We start from the raw sequence: 26,539 nt of genomic DNA, 5'->3' as shown, positions 1-26,539 counted from the left end.
TATGACTGATTCTGGCCAGACCATGGCTTCCCAGAGACCTTGCAAAATTGGGTTCTCTCTCACTATTGGGGGCTACATTCTGTATACAATACTGTTGTCATAATATGTAGTTCTGCTAAATTCAGTCTGCATCAATTCTCAAGTATTTCCAGGTTTTTCTTAGCTTTTCCTTCTCATTAATTACAAAACAAAAGAATTATTACAATCATATGCAACAATTTATTCAGCCATTTCCCATTAATGAGTTTCTTCTTACTTTCTAATTCTTTTATTACCCCCCAAAATGAGCAGCTTTATTTTTTTTCTTCTTTAATCTTTATAGTCTTTTTCCTTTATCTAATGCCCTTTGGACATAGTTTAAAAATGCTCTTGCATGAATCAGTTCACAACTCCCCCTATTACTTCATTAGTGATCTCAATTTTCTGACATCTCCAATTTTTGTCACTTTCTTTTTCTGGCATAAGAGTCAATCTAATAGATTTGGGGTGCTCCATCAGACTTATTATAATTTGTATTTCTCTAAATAATAGTGATTACCATCCTCCTGAGGAAAACACATACACCGTGAGCACAGTCATTAGGTTTCTATGCACTATAAATCCACTAATATGAAGTACGAGAAGATCTCTGGCTGAAAGCTTTCCCACAGGGAATCCATCTAGAACTAGTCTGTTTAGAAGACATTTCCTCATACTGAACAAGCTCTTAATTCTTCATTTCAATGTCTTTCCGCATTCATGAGAGTAGTAAGATTTGCATCCAAAAGGAATTCTAGGTTGTACATAAGAGATGATTGTTCCTGAAGGCCTTACCACATTGATCATATTCCCAAAGTTTCTCTCTAGTGTGGATCTTCTTATGTTAAACAATCTAAAAGTGTCAACTATAAGCTCAGCCTCCCTACTCTTGAGTTTTCCACTCCAGTGAAGATTTTGGGATATGAAACAACTGTGAAGTTTCATGTGAAAGTCAATCTGAATTCATTACATCCATAGTTTCCCTCCAATGTGGATACTCTTAATATTTAGCCAGATAAATCCTCTCTGTGAACGCCCCTCCACACTATTTACATTCATGAAGTTTCTCTCCAGTGTTGATTCTCTGATGTGCAGCAAGATCGGCATTCTGATGTGCAGCAAGAGAGTTCCTCACTTTAAAAGTCTTTCCCCATTGTTTACATTCAAAAGGTTTCTCTCCAGTGTGGATTCTCTGATGTATAGCAAGATGGCCACTTCGAGTGAAAGCCTTTCCACATTGTTTACATTCATAAGGTTTTTCTCCAGTGTGGATTCTCTGATGTGCAGTAAGATTGTAACTTTGAGTGAAAGTCTTTCCACACTGTTTACATTCATAAGGTCTCTCTCCAGTGTGGATTCTCTGATGTGTGGTAAGATGGCTTCTTATCGTAAAAGCCTTTCCACACTGTTTACATTCAAAAGGTCTCTCTCCAGTGTGGATTCTCTGATGTGAAACAAGTCTGCTTCTTCGTGTGAAGGCCTTCCCACATTGTTTACATTCATAAGGTTTCTCTCCAGTGTGGATTCTCTGATGTGCAGCAAGATTGGAACTTCGAATGAAAGTCTTTCCACATAGTTTACATCCATAAGTTCTCTCTCCAATGTGGATTCTCTGATGTGCAGTAAGACTATAACTTCGAGTGAAAGTCTTTCCACATTGTTTACATTCATAAGGTCTCTCTCCAGTGTGGACTGACTGATGTGTAGCAAGATTGTCACTTCGTGTAAAGGCCTTTCCACATTGTTTACATTCATAAGGTTTCTCTCTAGTGTGGATTCTCTGATGTGCAGTAAGACTGTAATTTTGAGTGAAAGTCTCTCCACACTGTTTACATTCATAAATTCTCTCTCTAGTGTGGATTCTCTGATGTGTGGAAAGATGGCTTCTTGTTGTAAAAGCCTTTCCACATTGTTTACATATATAAGGTCTCTCTCCAGTGTGGATTCTCTGATGTATGTAAAAAATGTACCTCTCTGTGAAAGCCTTTCCACACTGATTACATTCATAAGGTTTCTCTCCACTGTGGATTCTCTGATGTGAAACAAGTTTGCTCCTTCTTGTGAAAGCCTTCCCACATTGTTTACATTCATAAGGTTTCTCTCCAGTGTGAATTCTCTGATGTGCAGCAAGATTGGAACTTCGAGTGAAAATCTTTCCACACAATTTACATTCATAAGTTCTCTCTGCAATGTGGATTCTCTGATGTACGACAAGATCAGTCCTCAGTGTGAAAGCCTTCCCACACTGTTTACATTCATAAGGTTTCTCTCCACAATGGATTATTTGATGTGAACCAAGCTTAGAATTTTGGCTGAAAGGTCTCCCACCTTTATTATTCACAAAATCAATCTCTACATGTTTACTTTCTGGATTTCTAATGAGGTCTAAATTAGAGCCAAAGGCCATTCCCCCAAAGTTACCTAGATACATGAGAATTTCAGGAGTTTTCTCTGGTAACTGAACAAGTCCTATTTCTTCAAGAAAGCCTTTGTTGTATTTACTAACCTGACAACAGTCATTTCTTGAAGTCAATTTTGTATATTGATTTAGGAATGAATATGGGCTGAATTTCTCTACAGTTTCATCAAATTGACAGTCACTCTTTGGACTTCTATTTCCCTTTATAGTAGAACCATAGATTTCTCTCAAAATGAAGCCAGAGAGACCTTCATTCATGCATCTTTGGAGGTCAGATCCTTCCACAAAATGGCTCAGCTTGGTAGATATCTTCCTCACTTCAAAATTAGTTTCTGCCTCTGAAAAGAATAAAAAATGTTATAAAAACGGATGAAAGGAAGATATATACACACATGTAATTATAAGTTCTTATCTCTAATGGCAAAAAGTAAATGGATTTTTATTCTATTTCCCCAAGGAAAAAGGCGTTTTCAAACTTAAAACTTAAAACAAGCAGAACCCATCTTTGGATTTGGCCATAAGTGCAAGATGGATGATTTTAGTAAGACTTTCACATACAATAACAATGGAAACTCACAATGGACCAGTGACACAGTCAGACCCAAGATTCTCATCGTACTTCACAACTCATGTCAAGAGCAAACAATGGAGGAGTGACCTAAACAATTTCCTTGCAGCCAGACAAGTCAAACTCTTTGTCTGAGCATGCTCTGACCACAGTATTACATAGTCTTTCTCCATTGCCCTTTCTATCTTTACTTTAAAAATCATTTGATGAATGTTCTTATAATTTTATGAATCTCAGGTAACCTTTCAGATATTTTGTTCTCATCATTTTGGAGGTACTATCACATGATCATTCTTGGTAAATTTTATATGCTAAATAGAGAAACAACTTCATTTTTTAAAACTCTCATGCAGTAATTTTCAAAGTGGAAGATAGGTTTTCTTCTTTTCTCTACAGTTATAAAGATATTATGCCATTTAGTGCAGATATACTTAATGTTCATGTTATTTTAGGATCTACCATATATCATGTGTCATACTCTATTCTAAGTACATCATCCGTCTCTCAGGAAATGAACAGCAAGATTCAGTGTTGGTCTACAAGCCTCCAAGTCTAGCACTCTCTTTACTACAACAGATAAAAGTCTTTTGAGATAACTGCCCTTATACAACTGCTTTCACTCCACTTACCTGGACAGGAGCTCCTTGGAACTCTTTGCTCTAGAAGCCATGGTGCTTCCCCTTGCTGAAAATAGGAGATAAAATCTTCTCTAGGAACTGGAAGCCCTGGACATAAAAAGGAAGGGATCAGCATAAAATACAACAGAAACCATCCTCTAGGCATTGCTTGCTTACTCCATTTCCATTAAGAGATTCTCTGATGTGATGATGGTTTCTTCAATTTCTTTTTCTGAGATGGGCTTATTTAAGTTTTCTATTTTCTCTTTTGTTAATCTAGGCAATTTATACTTTCGTAAATATTCATCCACTTCACCTACTTTGTCAGATTAATTGTCGTAATACCTCCTAATGACTTAATTTCTTCTTCATTGTAAGTGAATTTGCCCTTTTCAACTTTAGTATTGGTAATTTCATACTCTTCTTTCCTTTTTTTTTTTTTTAAACCCTTGTACTTTCAGTGTATTGTCTCATAGGTGGAAGATTGGTAAGGGTGGGCAATGGGGGTCAAGTGACTTGCCCAGGGTCACACAGCTGGGAAGTGGCTGAGGCCGGGTTTGAACCTAGGACCTCCTGTCTCTAGGCCTGACTCTCACTCCACTGAGCTACCCAGCTGCCCCCTGCTTTATTTATTTTGTTGAGGTTTTTACCTTCAGAAAATCAACTCATCTTATTTATTAGTTTAATAGTTCTCTTATTTTCAATTTTATTAATTTCTCAGTTGATTTTTTAGATTTCCAATTTTGTCTGTTCTTGAAGATTATTAGTTTGCTCTTTTTGTAGTTATTTTAGATGCATGCCCACTTCATTTATCTTCTTTTTCTCTATTTACTCAATATAAGCATTCAAGGATATAAAATTTCCCCTAAGTACTGATTTGGCTATTTGCCATAATTTTTGATGTAGATGTCTCCACATTGTCAATTCTCTTGATTAAAATCATTGTTGACACATGTAAAACCCAGTGGAATTGCTCATTGGCTACAGGAGGTGGGATGGTGAAGGGTAGGGAAAGAACATGAATCATGTAATGTAAGGAAAATAGTCTAAATTAATTAAATGCATTAAAAAAATAAAATAAAAATAAAATTGTTTCCGTGATTTGTTTAAGTTACTTCTTTTGAAGAATAAGACTTAGTTTCCAATAAATTTTTAATTTGTCTTTCTATTAACTCTCATTGATTATACTTTTTATTGCATTATGATCTGAACAGGTCTCTAGTTATTATTTCTGCTTTTTTTGCATTTGGTTGTATACTTTTTATGACCTTGTATATGGTTAATTTTTCTTTTGTTTCATGTTCTACTCAATAGAAGGTATATTCCTTTTTCAGTCCATTCAATTTTCTCTAGATATCTAAATGTAATTTTTCTAAAATTTCATTCACTTTCTTTACTCCTTTTTTGTTTATTTTTTGGTTACATTTATCAAGTTGTAATAGGGTATGTAGAGGGAATTTCATCCATTCTCCCTCCTGGATTGCTGACCCGGTTCATCCCATTTTTTACATGTCAGCTCTGCATCCATGAATGCAAATAAAAGGGTGTGGATGGACCCCTAGGTGTCTCTCTCTCTCTCTCTCTCTCTACTTCCCTGAGCAGGCAGATAGGAGGGACACATAATCCTGCAAGATGAGCTACTTGTGGTCAGACTTAAGAGTAAGAAAAAGTCTTTAAATCTATGCTTTTTCTATTTTAAGTGATTATTAATAAACTTTATAGAAAATAAAAACTTGAAATTATTAAATTTCAATAGAACATAATGGCAACCACTATGGAAAAAAGATTTCTTAATTTTCTTTTGAGAAAGTCTTTTGAGTACAGAATAGGGTGACTTTTGCAAAGCCTTGCCTACTTGCTCCACAGGACACACCTTTGTTAAGACAGATAAGCCCCTGCCTTGTTTCTGAGCCCCAGGCTTCCCTTGTAAGCTGGCCACACAGATCAGTAAGAACTCTTCCTCCAAGTGGTTTCCCCCCCCCATCCACATTTTTTAGCTTAAACTTTGGGTGTTGGAGGACAGAGCCCAAGCCTTGAGGTTTGCACAGACAGGCCTAGGCTGAGCCACACCAAAAATCCATGTGAATCCCAAGGGGCTCTGGGACCCAGCAGGAATTCCTAATTCTTCCCAGCCACCTGACTCCCTGCACTTTCCCTAGCACCTAACCCATAGGAAGCTGACTCAGGCTCCTAGCTCCCACTGGGCTCAGTACAGCACAGTGCAGGAAGCAGACTGTTCACACACAGCACAACACAGGGAGCAGCCCGTTCAAAAGGACAGTAAACTAACCTAAGGGGTGCTTCCTGGCTGTGTGTGGGGCAAGGGGGGAGACTGAGGTGTTAGCTCCCATGAGACACTCTCATGCCACCCTCTAAACCCTGATCCCACCTAGAGGTATCTTGCTAGCTCAATCAATTGAGAGCCAGACCTAGAGACGGAGGTCCTGGGTTCAAAATCTGGTCTCAGACACTTGTTGGGTGAGCCACTGGCAGTTAGAGTGTCCATCCTCTACAGACAAGTGTAGCACCACCCACAGATGAGAAATAAAAACTGCAGGCAATTTAAAACACAACTATTACTACTACTACTACTACTAATAATAATAATAATATTAAATTGAACACATTTAAATAAAAGAATTATTAATAACTAAATATTAATAATACTGAATTAAATTAAAATCAAATTTATAAAATTGAACAAACCAAAAGTTAACCAAATTAATTCAATGTAATATTAAAAAGAATCATTTTAGAACATAATATGAATAATACTATCAATAGTAACAATTATTATTATTAGTCACCAATTACTAATTACTACTAATAATCAATACTTATTTATGATTGTTGACTATTATTAATTACTAATAACACTTATAATAAATATATATTCATTATTGGTACTATTGCCATGCAACAATTAATTAGTGCCTTACATCAGCTTAATGAACCCTACAGTCACTGCCTTCCACAATAACATTGAAGAAATTTATGTCTCCATTTTTTGTTTTAGGAACTTTTCATTGTGTAAATTGACCATTCAGCAATGCTCAGATTAGCATAAGTAGGCAGATTAAGACAGACTAGACACTATGGGAAATACTGCAACAAATCAAGATAAATCAGGAAACATTCCTCCAGTTTCACCCCAGCATAAACTTTTAAATTCTTGGGGTGATCCTAATCTTCCTAAGGAGGATTGGATGACAAAAAAGGAAGCCAAAAAACTTTGTAAAACCTGGATGGATAAGTCCTATACCTGGCCAAAGTATGGTTCCTTAGACTTCAAGATCTTAAAAGATTTAAAGTTAGCCATTAAAAACAAAGATTCCAGAGACTATAAAGACTCCACAGATTATAAATACTTGCTTTGTGGGTATATCATACTGATAAACTAATCATGCCCTCCAGTGAGGAAACTATTCTTTCTTTGGAACCGGACCATTCTGGCTTAAGTCCTCCTTTTCCTCCTCCAGAACTCCTGATTAAATCTAGCAAGAAACACACCCTATCATCCTATCTGGACTCTGAGAAAGGTTTTCCTCCTAATGACCCAAATCAAGACTTGAATACTTTGGCCCCTCCCCTTGTCAGACCTCACTCATCCCCCTCTCCTCACATCTCCTTTCCTCCCAATCTACCTCTACCCTCACTTAACATATGATTCTCAATCCTACTACCCTGCCTTCAGAGTTTCCTCCTCCTCTTTACCCAGTCCCCACCCATCTTCCCTATCCCTACCTGAACTACCCCTATCCTTGTTCTCTTGGCCATTCCTTCCCCTGACCAACCCCACCTACCTTACTGTTACTCCTCCTCTTGAAGTATTATGAGGGTTAACTGAACTACTAGGTGAGTGGGTTTGGACAAATGCCAGAGAGTGAATAAACACAAATAGGGTCACACCCACTCTTCACAATGGAAAGAACTGAATTTGGGGAATGGGTAGACAGAGAAACACTGAACTGGGTAAATGGCAGTTGGTAGTTAACTGCCCACTGAACTAAGTAGGGATATCCAAATTACTTTACTGTGGGTTCTATTGCTTTTAGAGGAGGAACAAGAAGTGTAAGAAACAAGTTTAATGTTATTTAGGTAAAGGGAAGTGGGTAAGGGCATATCTATCTATCAGGAAATCAACCATCATTAGAATGTAGGAGTTAGGCTGGTTTCCCTCTCTCACTAATACTAATAGGCAGGCACCCTGGCTGGGATTGGAGAGGCTGCAAAGGGCTGGGAGATATGGATTTCTCACACACTGTCCAAGCTGATCTCTTGATGAATAAAGGTCACAGGAACAAAATCTTTGGTCAGCCAATAGATCCAGTGGGGACTAGGGAGAAAGGCTTATCTGCAATTTGTCCACCAAATCACAGATGTTCAATCTTTTCTCAACCTAGGCTCTTGTTTGCTGGTCTCTCCTATCTTTTCCAAAAGGTTCACAGGTTGCAGAAACTCAGCTGGCAGGATAACAGTCACACACTCCTTTTTTTCCTGTCAGGTTCACTCTCTCCAACTCACTCTCCACCTGTATTCTATATAGAATTTCCATGGCTGCCAGCCAAGGTTTTGCTTTTAGCTGCCTATGTATATATGTATATCTATCTTAACTTCTTTATTGCTATTTTATAATCTACCCTATAAGTTACCTATAACACTCTTGATCCCACCCATCACACTGTAATAAGGATAACAAGAGTTCCTCTTAGTTGATGTTGTAGTCAGAAAGGATAAATAAACTGACCTGAAGAAGGAACCCCTATCTTTCTGGCAGAAAGCTGATGACAGTCTGTCTCTCTTGGTTAGAGTGTATGATCAGGGAATTGCAAAGTGTAAGAATTAAAATTTAGTTATTATAGCTATATATTAAAAATATGTGGCCGCCAGGAATCAACAATTCAGGTTGATTCCGTAATTAAATCAGACCCAAGTCAGCATCGGGTTGAGGAGTTTATTTACAATCAGCTAGGTAAAGGTAGGAATAAAGAGAAAAAGGGAGGTTAGAAGGCTAAATAAATGAAGCTGTAAGCCACAAGGCCCAACAGCCAGATAGGCAGAGTTTAGAATTGGCCCAGCTAGGCCAAGGAAGCCAGCCTAACTTACCCACGTGACAATACAGAGTGTAAGCTGTCTGTGGTCTCAGGAGATGCTTCTTCCTCCAGTTCCAGATGACAACTGCCCCCACAGGAAGTTCACTCACTTACTTAAAGAGAACGTGTCTTTCCTCACTTCCTGTGGTCCACCTCTAATTCAAATGGACAAATGGCAGTTTCTACATTGATTTGGACTGCCCAAAGGGCAGTCCCTTATTCTTGATTTGTTACTTATTGTCACGTGTGGGTAACTCGTCTCCCCTCCCCACTAAGGGAGGTGGGAGTGACATCATTAGCTCCCCTGGGTTGAGTAGATTTTTGACTATTAATGGGATCTGGCTAATTCTATTTACACAAAAGGTTTGTATCAGAATAGAAATATCACTGGAATTAGGTATTGAATTTTGAATTACGGCTTGACTTAGCCTAATTCTTCCTCCAACATTTCCTTCTGATCAAATCCCTGCCGAAAGGAAACCAATGGTGGTCAGTTCATACACTCTAACCAAGAGAGGCTTAACTTGGACTTAAATAAAGGTTTCCTTTCAAATAACCCCTTCACCCTTCAAGACTCTCCCTTAAATTCCAATCTGACTACATTTGATTTCCAATTAAAAGGTGGTTTAATGAAAGGTAACAAAGATGGGTTGGGAGAGAGGGAAACGGGTAACCCTAATTTGAATGGCGTTGAAACCCCTGTACAAGCTTCTTCAGCTCTGGCTCGGCCAGGCAGAGGACCCTCTCTGACTATCTGATCTCAATGGCTTCCCTAGACTGCTTTAGAAATAGGTTCAGTCACTAGGTTGGATGGAACAGACAAACAGGATCTCAAGTTTGAAAAAGTTATTTTTAGGGTGATCCCTTCAAAATAACTGGCTTATAAGATGTATGTAATTTATAGATAGGCTTATTGAGCTGGGAGGCAGATATACTAGACCTTTCTAGGGAAAGGGATATTAGACAAATCAGGATACAATTGATGAAAAGTAGTTGTATGGTAGTTAAGATTAACTGACCAAACTGGCCTGATATGGACCTCTGATTACTTAAAAAGAGTGGCAATTTATGCTTTTGAGGGACATAAGGAAAAGGAGAAAGAAGACATTGATTTGATGGAGACATTAAGGAAGGAAAAAGGAATTAACCGAAACAGTTGGAAAGGCAAAGTAGGGAAAGGTCATAGCTCCCTTATAGGAATCCACAAAACAACTACTAACATGTTATTTTTGTGGAAAGGTGGATCATGTAATTATGAACTGTAAGAAGAGAAATCAGGAAACTAGAAATAGGAGCTTCAGGAATACTGATAATAATAGGAGGAATAGTCATTCGAATGAGGCAAACCAAAACTCATACCCAAACATCTGTACTCACTGCGGGAACCCCACTAAATACGGGGGACCCCAGAGGTGTGGAGAAAGGAATCTAGGTGAATGATGGTACTCGGGAAGGGAAGGGCCCTCAAGAGGCTGGTGAATTTTAAGCCTTTTCAGACCTCATTGCCTTATTGATGTTAACTGTTTCAGTTTGTTCCCCTCTCCATAATAAAGCAGTGTCTATAACACAATTCTGAATTCAAGATGTATGTAATTTCTGTTAAACACTTCATTAGTTATCAAAATTTGAAAAAAAGAACTTTTTGATTCATTACTCCCATATAAAACGGGTACCTTCTATTGACACTGAATGACTGTGTCCTGTCACATTTATTGTATTTGTTGACTGTTTTTAGATTTAATTTTGCTTTTAAGTTCACATATTAATGTAATCTATCACATTCCATTATACTATGTCACTTTCAATTACTGTGTTTTGGCTATTGACTATATATTCTGATGCACTATCTTTATTTGTACCTCCCCTATGACTATACTGAAGAACATATTGTGAAAGCCCAAAAACACCTTGCACAAACTTTTGGTAGAAAAATGATAGGTCCTTAGGGATGCTGAGTTTGTCACTGGATCCATCGAGGTCACATACTGCCTAAACAGCCTTTTTTGCCTTTGTTAATTGTCACATAGATGATGATAGATGGACTCCATCAAACTGGTTACAATCTGTATACAACATTTGGAGAATTTAATGAGCTAAATACCTCAATTTATTTTAAGGGGTTTTGAGAAGTGATTTTTAGATATCTAGTAGCAACACTATCTCTGACTGATCATTTGCCTGCTTTTGACTTGTGTGTAACAAGAGAGAAGGGTCCGTTTGTAGTATAAGTGCAGTGTAATGGCACTGTTGTAGTTTCCCATCTCTGCATTTATTGAAAATGTAATAGATAAGACACCTGAAGTGATTTTCACTGTTTTTCTCCTTGGCTCCACATTGAAATGAATGGGATATAATGGAGATAATCCCTTTACACTGTTACAGTCTCATACTAGAGGGAGAGGTTTGCCAAGAGGCTTAGTTACCTCGAAATGGGCTACAGTCTCATCTGGGAGGTGGGAATGATTTTCCCTGTGAAGCCTAGTAGCTTCAAAATGGGTTTTTTATATTTGTAACTATTCAGCTTACTCTACCATTCCACCAGAATGATCTAAATTCTTGGCAACATTTTAGAACCAAAAGGTTTTCATCAGCAGGAGGTTTTTCTGGGCTCTCCTGCCAAATTTTAGGATTGCAGTAATTGACTCTGTTAGAAATATCTCAGCTGAGTTGAAAGATTGGCTCAAGATACAGCTCAGGCCATCTCCCAAGCACTAAGGTCATCTCTCATCTAAAAGAAGATATTCAAACCTTAGCAAAAACAGTTTTACAAAATTGGCTGGCCCTTGAAATGCTCACAATTGCTTTGGGAGGTACATATGCGTTTATCAATCAGTCTTATTGTTCTCATGTAAATAGATCTGGAGAACTTGTGACAAATATCCATAAGCTTCAAAAGCTTTTCAGTGACACACAGCAAGTAGCTCTAGAGACTCATGTGAACCTTAATGATAGCTGGTGGAACCTCTCATGGCTGCAAATGCATTTGTTTGCAATTGTCCTAAAATGGGCTCTTATAATTTTGAGGATCTTGGTACTTTTAGAATCTGCATTAGGTTTTGTACTACTGTTTTTTAAAAGGCTTTTATTTGGTGTAAAAATCATGTACACCCACACTGTGGATCATGGCCAAGTTAAAAGAGAAATAGATCTCATTTTTGATTGAGAAACCTTTGTGGTCTGCCTCTGCTTGGCTAACACATTATCATATGGAATGTAAACTATGAAATTATGCTTTATTTTTTCTTTATATATACAATAGGATGCTTGATTTTTTCTTTTTTCCTATCCTTTTTACTACTTGAAGTACATGGAATCAGTATTAATGTTTTTTTATCTTGAAGGATATGTTTACAGTATCTATTAGCCCTAATAACTATGCAAAACCAAAAGCTTTAGACTATGGAAACTTACCATGAATTGATAAATATTATGGGACTATGATTAATGATTGTGTCTGACACCAGGAGAAGGCAACAAAAAAGAGGCATTGTACAGTGCCAAGGAAGCACAAAGTTAACCTGCACAGTGCCGAAGAGCACAAAGGTCAAGGAGACCAATCAATCCTGGTGGGACTGATGAGATTCTGTGCCAAGAGTGGGGAATTGAACTTGTTTGGGGTTTAAGGTTGCAGCTGTCTGACATACATCAGATGCAGGTCTTCCCCATGCCACATTTCTATCAAGAATCCCACTATGGCTGCTATTCTGGCTCCCCTATCTCTTACAGTGAAGGTAAAATCAAACCAGAGAATGATTTTCCCGATTTGTTCCTGAAACCTACTCCCTTCTCTCTAATAGTTTCACAATTTTCTGTAGTACTGACTGCTGATGGGTAAAGTGCTATATCACTACAATTATCCTACAGGCTTGTAGGACATAAATCACTTTAATTGGGCCTTGCTAGTAATTCAAGGACCTGTTACAGGTTTTTCTTTTTTTATTACTCAGAATTTTATAGACAGAAGATTTTTATTTTTCATTATTATTATTATCCAGAATTTACTTTTTGCTCTTTTATTTGTAATTATTTGGGGGGCATTGGTTCTCTTTTGATAATCATTTTATATAACTCATAACTCAGCCATGTATACCAGGGTGATTCTGCTGTTGGTCAACACCCTCCTCAGGGGGGGATTATGTAATTATCCTAAAATCCAAGATTTAAAATCTTTTGGAGAAATTTCAGGAAAAGAAACTAGCCAAGACCCTGAATCAAGAAAGCGGATCTTTTCTGAGGTGTCATAAAGATACCTGCAGAAGCCACACACTGCATCAAAAGATCCAGAATGAACTTTGGGATATAATGAACAGAACTGAATCGGATTGAACATACTTATTCTGAGTATAAACTCTTATGCCAAAGGGGACTTTACCCCAATTGGCTTTTTGTCAATGCACCTAGCAAACATTGGTTTTGTCCTCTTCCTTCTTTAATTTCCTCTTATCTCTAACTATCGTTGCTTCCTCTTAGAAAGTACAATACTGTATGTACTTTTTTTTTTTAATTTTTAGAAAATTTTTCCATGGTTACAGGATTCATGTTATTACTCTCCCCTCCATCCCCCCAGCCCGCCCTTCCCCTTCCCCCCCCCCCAAGAGCCTGGCTCACTTAACTCTCTCTTTTTAAAGTGGCCTCTTTTGCATCACTTCCTGTGCCTTCCTCTTAGTATGCGTGTCCAAACACAACAGAAGCTTTTCTTAGGATGGCCAAGGAGGCAGTCAGTAAATTCTGATTTGTTACTCACCCTAGCACACGTGAGTTACACACCTCCCAACTTGTGAGTTAAGTGGAGATGTTTTCACCTTTGGTGACTAAATCTAAAGATGGGCAGGGTAGATTTAATCACACCACAGCTGACGCACATTTCCACTGGTTTTTACATGTGTCATCGATCAAGACCTATTTCCACATTATTGATAATTGCACTGGAGTGGTCATTTAGAGTCTACATCCCAATTCATATCCGCATTAACCCATGTGTTCAAGCAGTTGTTTTTCTTCTGTGTTTCTACTCCCATAGTTCTTCCTCTGAATGTGGATAGCATTCTTTTTCATAAGTCCCTAAGAATTGCCCAGGATCATAGTATTGCTGCTATTAGAGGAGTCCATTACATTTGATTTTACCACAGTATATCAGTCTCTGTGTACAATGTTCTCCTGGTTCTGCTCCTTTCACTCTGCATCAATTCCAGGAGGTCATTCCAGTTCACATGGAATTCTTCCAGTTCATTATTCCTTTGAGCACAATAGTATTCCATCACCAGCTGATAGTACAATTTGTTCAGCCATTCCCCAATTGAAGGGCATAACCTCATTTTCCAGTTTTTTGACACTACAAAATAGCTATAAATGTTTTTGTACATGTCTTTTTCCTTATGATCTCTTTGGGGTATAAACCCAGCAGTGGTATGCCTGGATGAAAGGGCTGACAGTCTTTTAAAGCCCTTTGGGCATATTTCCAAATTGCTATTATTATAAAAAGAAGAGAGTAATCTTGATACTATTACTAGGCTAGTAGTTATGGTATTATTAATCTGTATATAATCTAAGGAAGCTGTGGTTTGGTTCCCCTAATGGCTGGTGCAGGGACACCTGAGTCCTGCCACTCAGCTGGATGTTATAATAACTGCCCTTCTTTATAACAGTGCCCAGGCAAGATCCCTAAAGGTCAGTGGATGGGTAACCCTTTCAGGTCCCACCTGGGGTTGATTGATTATAAGTATTGGGCTCTATCAGCCTTGGATAACGTTCATCTGACTGCATTGCTCCCTCTCCAGAGTGGTGATTGAATAACTACTCCAGGAAGGTACTTAATAATTTTATATACGTTTTATACAAGGGAAAGGAATGATCAGGAACGGTTTGGGGAATAGAAGACCTTATCACTAAATCTATGACAATAATCCCTTAGGACTGTAGGTTGTTCAGTAATGTTGGGCTTGTTCTTCTCCTCCTCTGGCTCAGCCTGGCCACAGCCAAACCAGAGTAAGCAAACTGTTTGAATGACATAAATATTGATGACTTCTCTCAGCTTGTTACTGCTAGTTGTTGTGCCAGTCCTACAGCCTTCAGAAAATACCACCCTTACCACCCTCTTCTTCTCCTCCTACCCACTTCCCGGATTCTCCCCGGCCCCCGGGATACCTAAATATCTAGAGATGGTTTAGGTGCCTAAATATCTAGGGGATTCAGAGAGAATCAGAGGATCCACGGTGTGACCCACAGGTCAATCAATGTTCAAGATCAAATGTCCAAGGCAAGAGTTTAGAAAAAGCTCAGCCAAGGCAAAACTAAAGCCAAAACCCCATGTCCCCAAAAGACAAAGGGGTCCCACTCCTGTCAGGGCTGCCAGGGTATTTATATCCTTTCTGGCCAACTACCTTTCCTCCTCTCCTCATGGCCTCTGGGAACATTCCAATGTCTCCAACTGTCTTCACCTGTCAATCAAGGTGAGACTCTCAGCTCCCAGAGTCTGATTATGACACTATCCAGCATGGTTGGATCAATTCACAATTCGACCAGCAATGCATTAATGTCCCAATTTTGCCACATCTCCTCCAACATTCACCGTTTTCCTTTGCTGTTATGTCAGCCAATCTGCTAGGTGTGAGGTGGTACCTCAGAGTTGTTTTGATTTACTTTTCTCTAATTATAAGAGATTTAGAACACTTTCTCATGTACTTATTGATAGTTTTGATTTCTTTATCTGAAAATTGCCAATTCATGTCCCTTGCCCATTTATCAACTGGAGAAGGGCTTGATTTTTTGTACAACTGATTTAGTTCCTTATATATCTGAGTAATTAGAACTTTGTCACAGTTTTTTGTTTTAAAGATTTTTTTCCCAATTTCTCGATTCCCTTCTAATTTTGGTTGCATTGGTTTTCTTTGTACGAAACCTTTTTAATTTAATAACTCTTGCTTGATTTTAAAATCTTTCCTTTCCCAAAGATCTGACAAGTATACTATTGTGTGTTCACTTAATTTACTTATAGTTTGCTTCTTTTTTTTCAAGTCATTCACCCATTCTGAATTTATCTTGGTGCAGTGTGTGAAATGTTAATCTAAACCCAATCTCTCCCATATTGTTTTCCAAAATTCCCAGCAATTTCTCAAATAGTGGATTTTTGTCCCCAAAGCTGGGCTCTTTGGGTTTATCATACACTGTCTTGCTGATGTCACTTACCCCAACTCTATTCCACTGATCCTCCCTTCTGTCTCTTAGCCAGTACCATATTGTTTTGATGACCACTGCTTTATAGTACAGTTTAAGATCTGGTACTGCTAGGCCACCTTCCTTCACATTTTTTTCATTATTTCCCTTGATATTCTTGATATTTTGTTCTTCTAAATGAACTTTGTTCTAGTTTTTTCTAATTCAGTAAAAAAGTTTTTTGGTAGTTTGATAGTTATGGTGCTAAATAGGTAAATTAATTTGGGTAGAATGGTCATTTTTATTATGGTAGCTCATCCTACCCATGAGCAATCAATGTTTTTCCAATTGTTTACATCTAGTTTTAATTGTTTGGAAAGTGTTTTGTAGTTGTGTTTGTATAATTCCTGTGTTTGTTTTGGCAGATAGATTCCTAAGTATTTTATATTGTCTTCGGCAGTGATGGGCAAACTTTTTAAAGAGGAGGCCAAAGGAAAGGAAATGCTCATCTGTCAAGTCTATTTCTAAGGTAACTCTTTCAAAGTTTCATTGCATTGTATCCTAGTCATTGCATTCCTCAGATTAGGAATAATGTTGCACAGCCAGATAGAATATTTCATGAGGCCACATCTGGTCCGTGGGCCGTAGTTTGCCCATCACTGGTATAGAGTGATTTTAAATGGTATTTCTTTCTAACTCTTGCTGCTGAGATGTGTTGGAAATATATAGAAATGCTGATGATTTATGTGCATTTATTTTGTATCCTGCAACTTTGCCGAAGTTGTTGACTATTTCCACTAGTTTTTTAGTTGATTCTCTAGGATTTTTTAAGTAGACCATCATATCATCTGCAAAGATTGATAGCTTGGTCTCCTCATTGCATGTTTTAATACTTCAATTTATTTTTCTTTTCTAATTGCTGTTGCTAGTGTTTCTAGTACTATGTTAAATAATAGAGGTGATAATGGGCATCCTTATTTCACTCCTGGTCTTATTGGGAATGCTTCTAATTTGTCCCCATTGCAGATGATGCTTGTTGATGGTTATAGATATCTACTGTTTATTATTTTTAGGAAAGGCCCTTCTATTCCTATACTTTCTAGAGTTTTCAATAGGAATGGGTATTGTATTTTGTCAAAGGCTTTTTCAGCATCTATTGAGATAATCATGTGACTTGTTTATTAGATTGTTGATATGGTCAATTATGTGGATAGTTTTCCTAATAGTGAACCATCCTTGAATTCCTGATATAAATCCCACCTGATTATAATGAATAACCCCCGTGATCACTTGCTGGAGTCTTTTTCCTAGTATTCTATTGAAGATCTTTGCATCTATGTTCATTAAGGAGATTGGTCTATAGTTTTCTTTCTCTGTTTTTGACCTACCTGGCTTTGCGATCAGTATGATATTTGAGTCATAAAAGGAATTTGGTAGAACTCCATCTTTGCTTATTATGTCAAATAATTTGTATAGTATTGGGATCAGTTATTCTTTGAATGTTTCATAGAATTCACTTATGAATCCATCTGGTCTTGGTGATTTTTTAAGTTCTTTGATGGTTTGTTCAATTTCTTTTTCTGATATGGTATTATTTAAGTATTCTATTTCTTCTGCTGTTAATCTAGACAATTTATAATCTGGAATCCTGGGAAGATGGTCACTTAGAAGCAGCAAAGCTCCTGACCACTGTAAACTCTTCAACATCAATCAAGGACCAAGGGCTTTGAGGGGACAGAAAACCAAATCTAACAACAGAACAGAGTTGGAGGAATCCTCCTGTTGAACCCAACTTAAAAGGTACGCAGAAATAAAGAGAAAAAAAGCCTGAATTCTTTTTAACTGTTCAGTGGGAGGGAAAGAAAGGAGGAAGATGCCAGGTCCCCTCCCCCACCTAATGTACTGAGTCTACAGTGGATCCTGGAATCTCAGGGTGGGCGGGGGCACTATTCCTGGAGTGCTGTGCCAGACTCAAAGCTCTAATCAGACAACAGGGAGGTGGCTGGGGGAGAAACCCAGAAAGGGTGAAAAAACACTCCATCTTGCACTGCCACCCTCCCCCCTTTTTCTCCAGGTTTTCACCACTTGACTTAATCCTATCAACACAGCAGATAAGAGGTCTTCAGATGACAGAGAAGCTCCAACACTCCTCCCCTGTAGACTGCAGTGAAAGTAGCTGAAACCACATCTTTAGCTTTTACTACCAGCTAGGGAAGATCTGCCTTCCAGAATATCATATTCCAAGATTTCTGATCCCTTAATGTAGAAACTGCCAGATCCTGTGAAATCAACACTGGGAATACATGATATCTGGATTTTTTCTTTCTCCATAAGTGAAGAACTTTCTCCTAGGCCAGGGAGAACTTAAGTTTGGCTAGAACATTCCTGGGAGTTGTCATTTCAGCATTTATTTTAGGAGGTGAATTGTGGATTCTTTCAATTTCTCTTTTAACTCTGAATCAAAAATACCAACGCAGTTTTATTTGATAATTTCTTGTAACAGGACTTCTAGTCTTTCTTTTTTGTAGTCCAAAAAATTTTAGATGGTCTTTCATGGATCTATTTTCCAAGTCAGTTCTTTTTGGTGATTTATTTTTAAATTCTTTGATTTGATTGTATTATTTCCAGATGTCTCATGAAGTCATTAGTTTCCACTTGCCTATTTCTAATTGTTAATGAATGATTTCCTTCCATGGTCTTTTAATCCTCCTTTTTCATTTGGTCCATTTTACTTTTCCTGGAACTCATTTCTACATTGGAATTTCGATCATCTTTTTCCAGCTGGTCAACTCTACTTTTTACAGAATTGTTTTCTTCATCAGATTTTTGTGCTTCCTTTGCCACTTGGCCAATTTTAATTTTTTACCTGTTATTTCTTTTTGTATTACATTCATTTCCTTTCTCCATTTTTCTTCTACTTCTCTCATTTGATTTTTGAGTTTCTTTTTGAACTCTTCTAGCAACTGAGACCAATTTCCGTTATTATTTCAAGTTTTGCATGTAGCTGCGTTAGTATCCCAATCTGCACCTGAGTCTGTGCCTTACTCTTCTGTCTCCTTAGACATTTATATGCTTAGATGTTTCTTTTGCTTTTTGTTCATTTTCCCAGACCTTTTTTTTTTCCTACTTTGACTTCTATCTCAAAGTTGGGCTCTGTTCTCAGGGTAGAGGAGGCATTCTCTTAAACTTCAGCTTTTCACTGCTCTTCCCCTCAGCTGTAGTTCTGTTTTCTGCAAGTTTCATTTCTTCCAAGATGGTATCATGGCCTATGGGCTGGGTGCTCAGAAATCTGCTGATGGATTCTCCTCTAGGTTCTCATAATTCCTTGCACAGCTCAGTGAATGGGAAGTTATTTTGCCCTGAGGCTAGGGGCTTCACCACAGGGCTGAAGTGGACAAGTGACTTTGGGGTCTCGCCATATCCTTGTGCCAGCTCTTTCTACTTCAAGGAGTGGGCTTCAGATGCTCTAATGTAGCCTAAGTAAGGGTCCCAGAGTTTAGAAGTTGGCATATGTCCAGGATCAGAACCTGTACAGTAGGTGAAGGATGGATTGTCTGCACTCTGCAGTGTGTAGTTTTACTTTCAGTTCCCCCTTATCCCCTAAAATAAAGAATATCTGTCCAACGTTCAAGTTGTTCTCCTTAGGAGTGCTACCTCACTCTTACCCATGTTGATTCTGTGACTAGTCATCTAGAGGTACTATTTTAAAGTAACTTTGAGATTCTCAGGGCAGTTCAAGCTTTTGCTTCTCCTATGCCACCATCTTGGATCCTCCTCCCCCATTCATACTTCTAAACAAAACATCCTTGTTAAAGACAATACCCATCTAAAAGGGAAAAGGGCTGCCTTGTCAGATCCCTTCAATAACCATCTTCAAGGAAAAGCTGCCTAGGTATTAACAGAATTTGCAGATACATTTCAGGTCTAATTAAAGGCTGGACTAGATGACTAATGAGATTTACCTTTTAGGAATGTAAATATGTAAATCTGGTTTAAGTGTACACCTGAAACTATCTAAAACAGAAGAGAAACAATTTCAGGATCAAGAAAGGTATGTCCCAGCTTTCCATCACATACTTCAAATAAGTTTTTAATGAAAAGCAGGGAGGAGAAGGACCATGGGCAGTGATAAGCACTTTTGCTATTATAAGCATCAACAAAGGCTCAAAATTCTTTACATTTGGTTTGAAATGAAGACATTGCCTGAATAGAAGATTCAGTTACCAAAGGAAATGCATCTTACCCACAGACTGTAGATTCTGCACATTCTCCTGCATGACCTCCAGGTACAGCTCTTTCTGAGAATAGTCCAACAGACACCACTCCTCCTGGGTGAAGTCCACAGCAACATCCTTAAAGGTTATTAACCCCTAAACAAGCAAGTCATGAGATTTTGAACTGAATCTTCAGAATTCATCTAGTACAACTCTCATAGAATGACTGGAGGAAACTGAAGCACACAAGGGATTCATGCCAAACTCCTAACTTTAGAGAGTATCAGAACCAACACTAGTATGTAATTTGAAACTATTACCTTAAAATCTACAATCCCCAGCAAAACTATGATTCCCAGCACCCTACTCACTTCCTGTTTACATGCTGATGTAGAGATGATATAAATGGGGAAGAATCCCATCTCTTCCTATCTTTCCTTCCTGTGGAAGCTTTGGTGGAGTGGTGATTTTTGAGCAAGTAGAAAATCTTAGTCAAGTGGTTTATTTTTGTCAGATAATAAACTTTATAAAACATATTTATTGAAGTATTAGACATTGCTATCATAGAAATTACAAAGATATAAATAAATTATGTGTAGTTAAAAAGTGGGTTTGCAAAGCTTAGTATGACCTCATGCTAGGAACCTTAAGAGAGGATTCTGGAACGTGGGAAGAAGAGATTTCAAGGTGCAACTACCAACTGTGCTTTTCCTATCCTGAAGCTGATAGGAAAGATCTGATCTCTGCTGATCTTGTTTCACCAAGCTTGTCAGTGAGAGAAGGGAAACCTTTTAACTTCTTTAAGAATACCTTTTCTCATAAGAAAAAAAATATATATCTGAAGAAGATCCTATATACTCTCGACCCTGACAAAGAACATCATTGTCCAGAATCAGTTGTCGTAGGTGTGAAGGCCGAGGTTTCAGCCTTGGGCCAGGCCCAGCTGTGTTGAACTCTGACATCTTGAGTTCATCCCTTTCCAACTTGAACCCTGGTACATCTTGAAAACCCAACAAGGAAGGATTTATAGTGTCAGATATAATAGAGAGGGCTTAGGATATTAGCCAGAATCAGGGAAGTCTTAGGAAGCATTTATCTTGAGATGAACTTAGAGGAAATTGGGAAGTACAAACCTTAGTGATTAGGACATCCTCAATCTTTAAATCTTCCCCCACTCTCTTTTGTTTAACCAATAAATTGGTTAGTTTCTACATCAAGAACTGTTTAAAAGAGTTGCTGCTGACCAGTGCTGTAAGGTTTCAACTGCCTTACTGCACTAAGGTGAAACTGAGGTAGCCTTTGGTAGGTTACATAATCCATACACCTCAGGGTACCTTTATATTTCAACATTAATTTAAATCCTACATTCACCGCCCAATGGAATATTGACAAAGGCATTTGGTGTCTGTGAAGAATAAAACCTGTATAAGTATTTTACTCTGAAAAGCTTCTCTCTATGTAATCTGGGAGATGATAAGTGCTCTCTGAGTGAGGTGGGAGATTCTGCCCAGGAGAAAGTGAGGTGATCTGTATTAAGATAAGAATGGATTTGGGGTTTTGTTCAATAAGTTAAACTCTGAAAAGCTTCCTTTGGCTTACCTTGGAATTTGCAAAGCAATGGGGGTGCTCAGAATTCTGTGGAATGTTGAAGTGGGTTTTTTTGAACCAATTGTCATTCCTGGATGCTTTTCTCTCACTGAAACTCAGTAAAAGAGGCTGTTAATCTCTGAAGCCCTTGGTATTCCCTGTGTCAATTCTGGAATACTAGGATCAGAGTTCAGTGACTGTTTGGCTGTGCTCAGAGAGCTATTACCAACTGAGCTATTACTAACTGAAAAGAAAACAGATCTTTCTTTTCTCCGGGTTTTGTGGGAAACCTCGAGGTGAGGCTGAGCTTTGGCTAGGCCTCAAACTTGTTCTTGTTGGCCCTTTGACATTTTGGAGACAGAGTTTGTTACTTATAAGGATATTAGGATAGATTATTTAGATAAGAAATTGGGGATTGAGTCAGTTTTAAGGAGAGGGTGTAACCTGGGTCTCCCCAGGACAGAAGAAACACTGCGGCGTCAGACGTGGGTGGCATTAGATAGAATTTCCTTTAGAGATAGAAATTCTTTTTATATCCTTATACCCGTTACCAAATCTTATGCTATTAATAAAATAGTGTGTGTGTATATATATATATATATATATATATATATATATATATTAATCTCCATAGTATTTTCCTTTCACAAGGCCCAGAGGTAAAAGCGAATAGCTACCAGAGTAGCCACCTGGGGCTACACCTCACTAGAACAACTTAAGGATTCTTTTGGATACATCTACCAAAGTATCAAACAGTTTCAATATTATCCATACATATGAAATTCCTCCTTACCACAAGTTTTAGAATTGATCTGATAAGAACATTTTTTCTGAAGAGTTTCTGAGAAGGTACTATGTTTTCAAGGGGGAAAATATTACCAGTGATTGATGAGGAGAAAACAAAGAAAAAGGAATTCTCTATTTAAATTTCCTAAAAGGATAAAATACTGGTATCTAGATGAAAGCATCAAGAGAATTCCATAGAATTATATGAGATCAGACTCTGATTCTAGCTAAGTAAAGAAGTCACATGTTATATTGAGAGTTTGGTGAAAGGGGCAGAGTGAACATGGCAGCTTAGTAGCAGCAAAAAACAAAACCTCTCTGACTATCCTTCCATACTAATCCTTAAAAAATCCTTCAAAAAGGGGGTAGCTGGGGTGACTCAGGTGATTGAGAGCCAAGCCTAGAGAAGGGAGGTCCTAGGTTCAAATCTGAAATCACACACTTAACAGTTTTGTAACCCTGGGAAAGTTACTTAACCTCCATTGCCTAGCCCTTATCAATCTTCTGCCTTAGAACTAATACACAGTATTGATTCTAAGACCAAAGTTAAGGGTTTAAAAAAACAAAAACCAAGTGCTTCAAAAAGACAGGAATCCAAATCCACCAGCAAGACATTGTCATGGGGCTCTCCCATAGAACTTTACTTGGAAAATTAGGCAGAGAGAGTCGACTCTAGGTTCTGCATTAGGGCTTAGGTAGGCTAACTTTGGGATCCCACAATGGGCCTTCACCAACAAAACAACACCTCATATCTACCTTTTGAAGTCCCAGGCATTTGTGAGGATCAACAGTCCAATTAGTAGGCAATCTCAAAACTCAGCCTCTACTTCTACCTTCAGCCCCAGGTCACATTAGCTCACCCCACCCTGCCTAATCCTGTAAACCAGCAGAAGAGAGAGAATTCCTAAGCAACTTACAGAATTCCCAAAAAGTCAAAAGGCCTGGGGAAATGAGTAAACAACTGAAAAAATATGTAATTCTTGAAAAGTTCTATGGTGGAAAAGGGCAAAGAGCAGAACCAAAAGAGGATAACAAGATCCAGGCAACTACAAGAAAAACCTCAAATAAACAAACAAACAAATAAAAAAATAACAGGGAATTGGTCTCATGCTCTGGAAGAATTAAAAAAGGAATTAAAAAATTAAATAAAATGGGTTGAAGAATGATGGGATAAAGAAAATAATTCCTTAAAAAGAAAAATTGGTCAACTTGAAAAAGGACAAAAATATAATGAAGAAAAAGTGCCCTAGAAAAAAAGAGACTTGATCTATTGGAAAAAGAGGTCAAAAAATGGAGAAGAGTGCCATGAAGAGAAGAATGAACCAAATGGAAACAAAGGATCAAAAGGTCATGGAAGAAATTCAGTCTCTAAAAATTAGAATTGAGCAAATAGAAGCTAATGACTTCACAATACATCAAGAAACAATAAAAAAAAAAACCAAATAATTAAAAAATAGAAGAAAATATGAAGTATCCCAATGAAAAAAAAAAACAACTGACCTGGAAAAAAGATGCAGGAGAGGCACTATAATAATTACTGTACTACCTGAATGTCATGATGAAAAAAAAAAAAACGTAGACATCATCTGACAAGAAATTATTAAAGAAAACTGTCCTAATATTCTTGAACTGGAGGGCAAAATAGACATTGAAAGAACTCATTAATAAATTCTTGCAATAAATCACCAAATGACAACTCTCAGGAATGTTGCAGCCAAGTTCAAGGGCACCCAGGCCAAGGAGAAAATACTGCAAACAGCTAGAAAGAAATAATTCAGGTATCATGATGTCCTAGTCAGAATTACACAAGATTTGGCAGCCTCCACACTAAGGGACCAGAAGGCTTGGAAAATGATATTCTGGAAGGCAAGAGAAATGGGTTTACAACCAAGAATCACCTATCCATCAAAAGTGATGATATTCTTTCAGGGAAGGTAAAATCATTTAATAAAATAGAAGATTTCCAAGCATTTCTGAAGACTAGGTTTAAACAGAAACTCTGATGTCCAGATACAAAGAGAAGAATAAAAATGTAAATTAGAAAGAGAAAAAATTTTAAGAGCTTTAATAAGGTCAAATGGCACGTATTCCTATTTGGAAAGATGGTATTCGTAATTCTTAAAAATTGTTATCATTATCATAGTAGTTAGAAGTATACTTAAAGAGTGTGGTAGTAAGCTATTTAAGGATGATAAGTCAAAAAAAAACTAGGGGTGAAAAAGGGTTTACAAAGAGAAATGGGGAGAAGCAAAATGGAGTAAATTATATCACCTAAAGAGGAGTGGTTGGGAGGGGGAGACTACTCTAACAATGGAAAGGAGGATGAGGGCTGTGGCAGGATAATACTTAAACCTTACTCTCATTGGAATTGACTCAGAAAGGGAAAAATAGCCAGTTTCACTGGGGTATAGAATCCTATCTTAACTTAGAGAAGTAGAGGGGAATAATAGGGAGGGGAATAACATGAGGGAAAGAGAAACTGGGGGAGTTGATTAATAGTCCCTATAGAGAAGTAGGAGGGGAATAAGAAGTGAGAGGGTGGTTGTGAGAGGCCTGCTCCCACAGGTCCAGGTATCTCGGGGGTGGAACGGTTAAGCAGCTTAAGAAGAAATTAGAATAGCCAGAGATTCAGTAAGGCTTTCAGAGGCTGTTCTGTCTGCCATCTGCTGGCTTTATTATTTATACCTTTCTTTTCTTAAGGTTACATACAGGGTTGGCATGGATTTCCAATATTTAACATACATTTTTTCTTGTAGATAATAGATTAAGTCATACATTAAGTTTTACTAAATTACAAAAATCATTTGATTAATATTCTATGATTATCTTGTTCTTTATAATTAACAAAAGATGCAAAGCTTGTCAAGAATAATTCATCACGAAATAACTGGGTTGGAAATTACCATTCCCACCCATTCACAAGAATGGTAAGAATGGTCAATTACATTTTAGCCAATCAGATTAAGCATGATTATTGCTTACTCTAGTTGTCTAACTAATGAAGATGCTAGCTGATTATATAAATACATAATTAATCAGAATTCAATAAATCCAAACTGGTTCAAATATTGTTTCGATAACAACCTTTCATTTTTCAATATTTTTCAAAGGTAAGTTTGGTTTGTTCTCTGAACGTGTGGGGTTAATGAAAACAGTCCAATATTATGAGGAGGCAGCCTGCCTTAATTTTTTTTATTCCCTGTCCTCCCTGCATCATTCCACTTCAAGGATCAGGGGGGAGCTTAGAAGCAGTTCCAGATGCCTGTGTGTAGGGATAGTGAAACCTGCAGTTTCTGTTTGGGGAATAGAAGTCTTTAAACATTAATTCACTATTTGCTGGTCTGTTATGGAGGGATTTTTTAGGGGAATATCTGTAATATGATATCTAAAGGTGGGGCTTTCCCGAGGGGCCTGTAAGGGTTCTAGTAATAACCTATAATGTCCCTCTATATTATATCCTGGGATTGAATAGAGATATTGATCATAATAATCCCTATAATGAGGAGTGTTAGTAAGAGAAGAGTCACACAGGGAAAACTGAGTGAGAAATTCATCCTCCTTTGTTCTGCTTTGCAGATTTTCAGAATTCATGCGTGACTTTGTCATCCGTCATGAACTTGACCGCTCCTGGAAGTTGGGAAAAAGAATAATATAAGGGAGGAGGAGGGAAAGAGCAAAAGGAGAAAGGTCAGAATTAAAAGAGGAAATCAGGATGGAGGGGAATACACAGGTGGTAATCATAACAGTGAATGTAAATGGGATGAACTGACCCATAAAACAGAAGCAGATAGCAGAGTGGATTAAAAACCAAAATCCTACCAGACGTTGTTTACAAGAAACACATTTAAGGCAGGGAGACACACCTAGAGTAAAAGTAAAAGGCTGTAGCAGAATGTATTGGGCTCCAACTAACACAAAGAAGGCAGGAATAGTAATCAGGATTTCAGACAAAACTAAAGCAAAAATAGATTTGATTAAAATAGATAAGGAAGGTAATTACATCTTGATAAAAGGCAGTATAGTCAATGAAGAAATACCAATACTTAAAATATAGGCACCAAATGGTACACCATCCACATTTTTAA

General features: G+C 37.8%; 1 protein-coding gene across 1 annotated transcript; it reads right to left on the bottom strand.

Moving 5' to 3' along the window:
• Positions 1–329: 329 nt before the first annotated feature.
• LOC123240687 (zinc finger protein 420-like) lies at positions 330–2,425 on the bottom strand. The gene has a single exon (XM_044668406.1). The coding sequence runs from the start codon at positions 2,423–2,425 to the stop codon at positions 1,064–1,066; it is 1,362 nt and encodes a 453-aa protein (XP_044524341.1). The 3' UTR covers positions 330–1,063.
• Positions 2,426–26,539: the final 24,114 nt, after the last annotated feature.

Source organism: Gracilinanus agilis, chromosome 3, assembly GCF_016433145.1.
Source record: "Gracilinanus agilis isolate LMUSP501 chromosome 3, AgileGrace, whole genome shotgun sequence".
NCBI classification, from domain to species: domain Eukaryota; kingdom Metazoa; phylum Chordata; class Mammalia; order Didelphimorphia; family Didelphidae; genus Gracilinanus; species Gracilinanus agilis.
The sequence above is the reverse complement of the archived record's forward strand: the minus strand, read 5'-3'. Positions and strand labels throughout refer to the sequence as shown.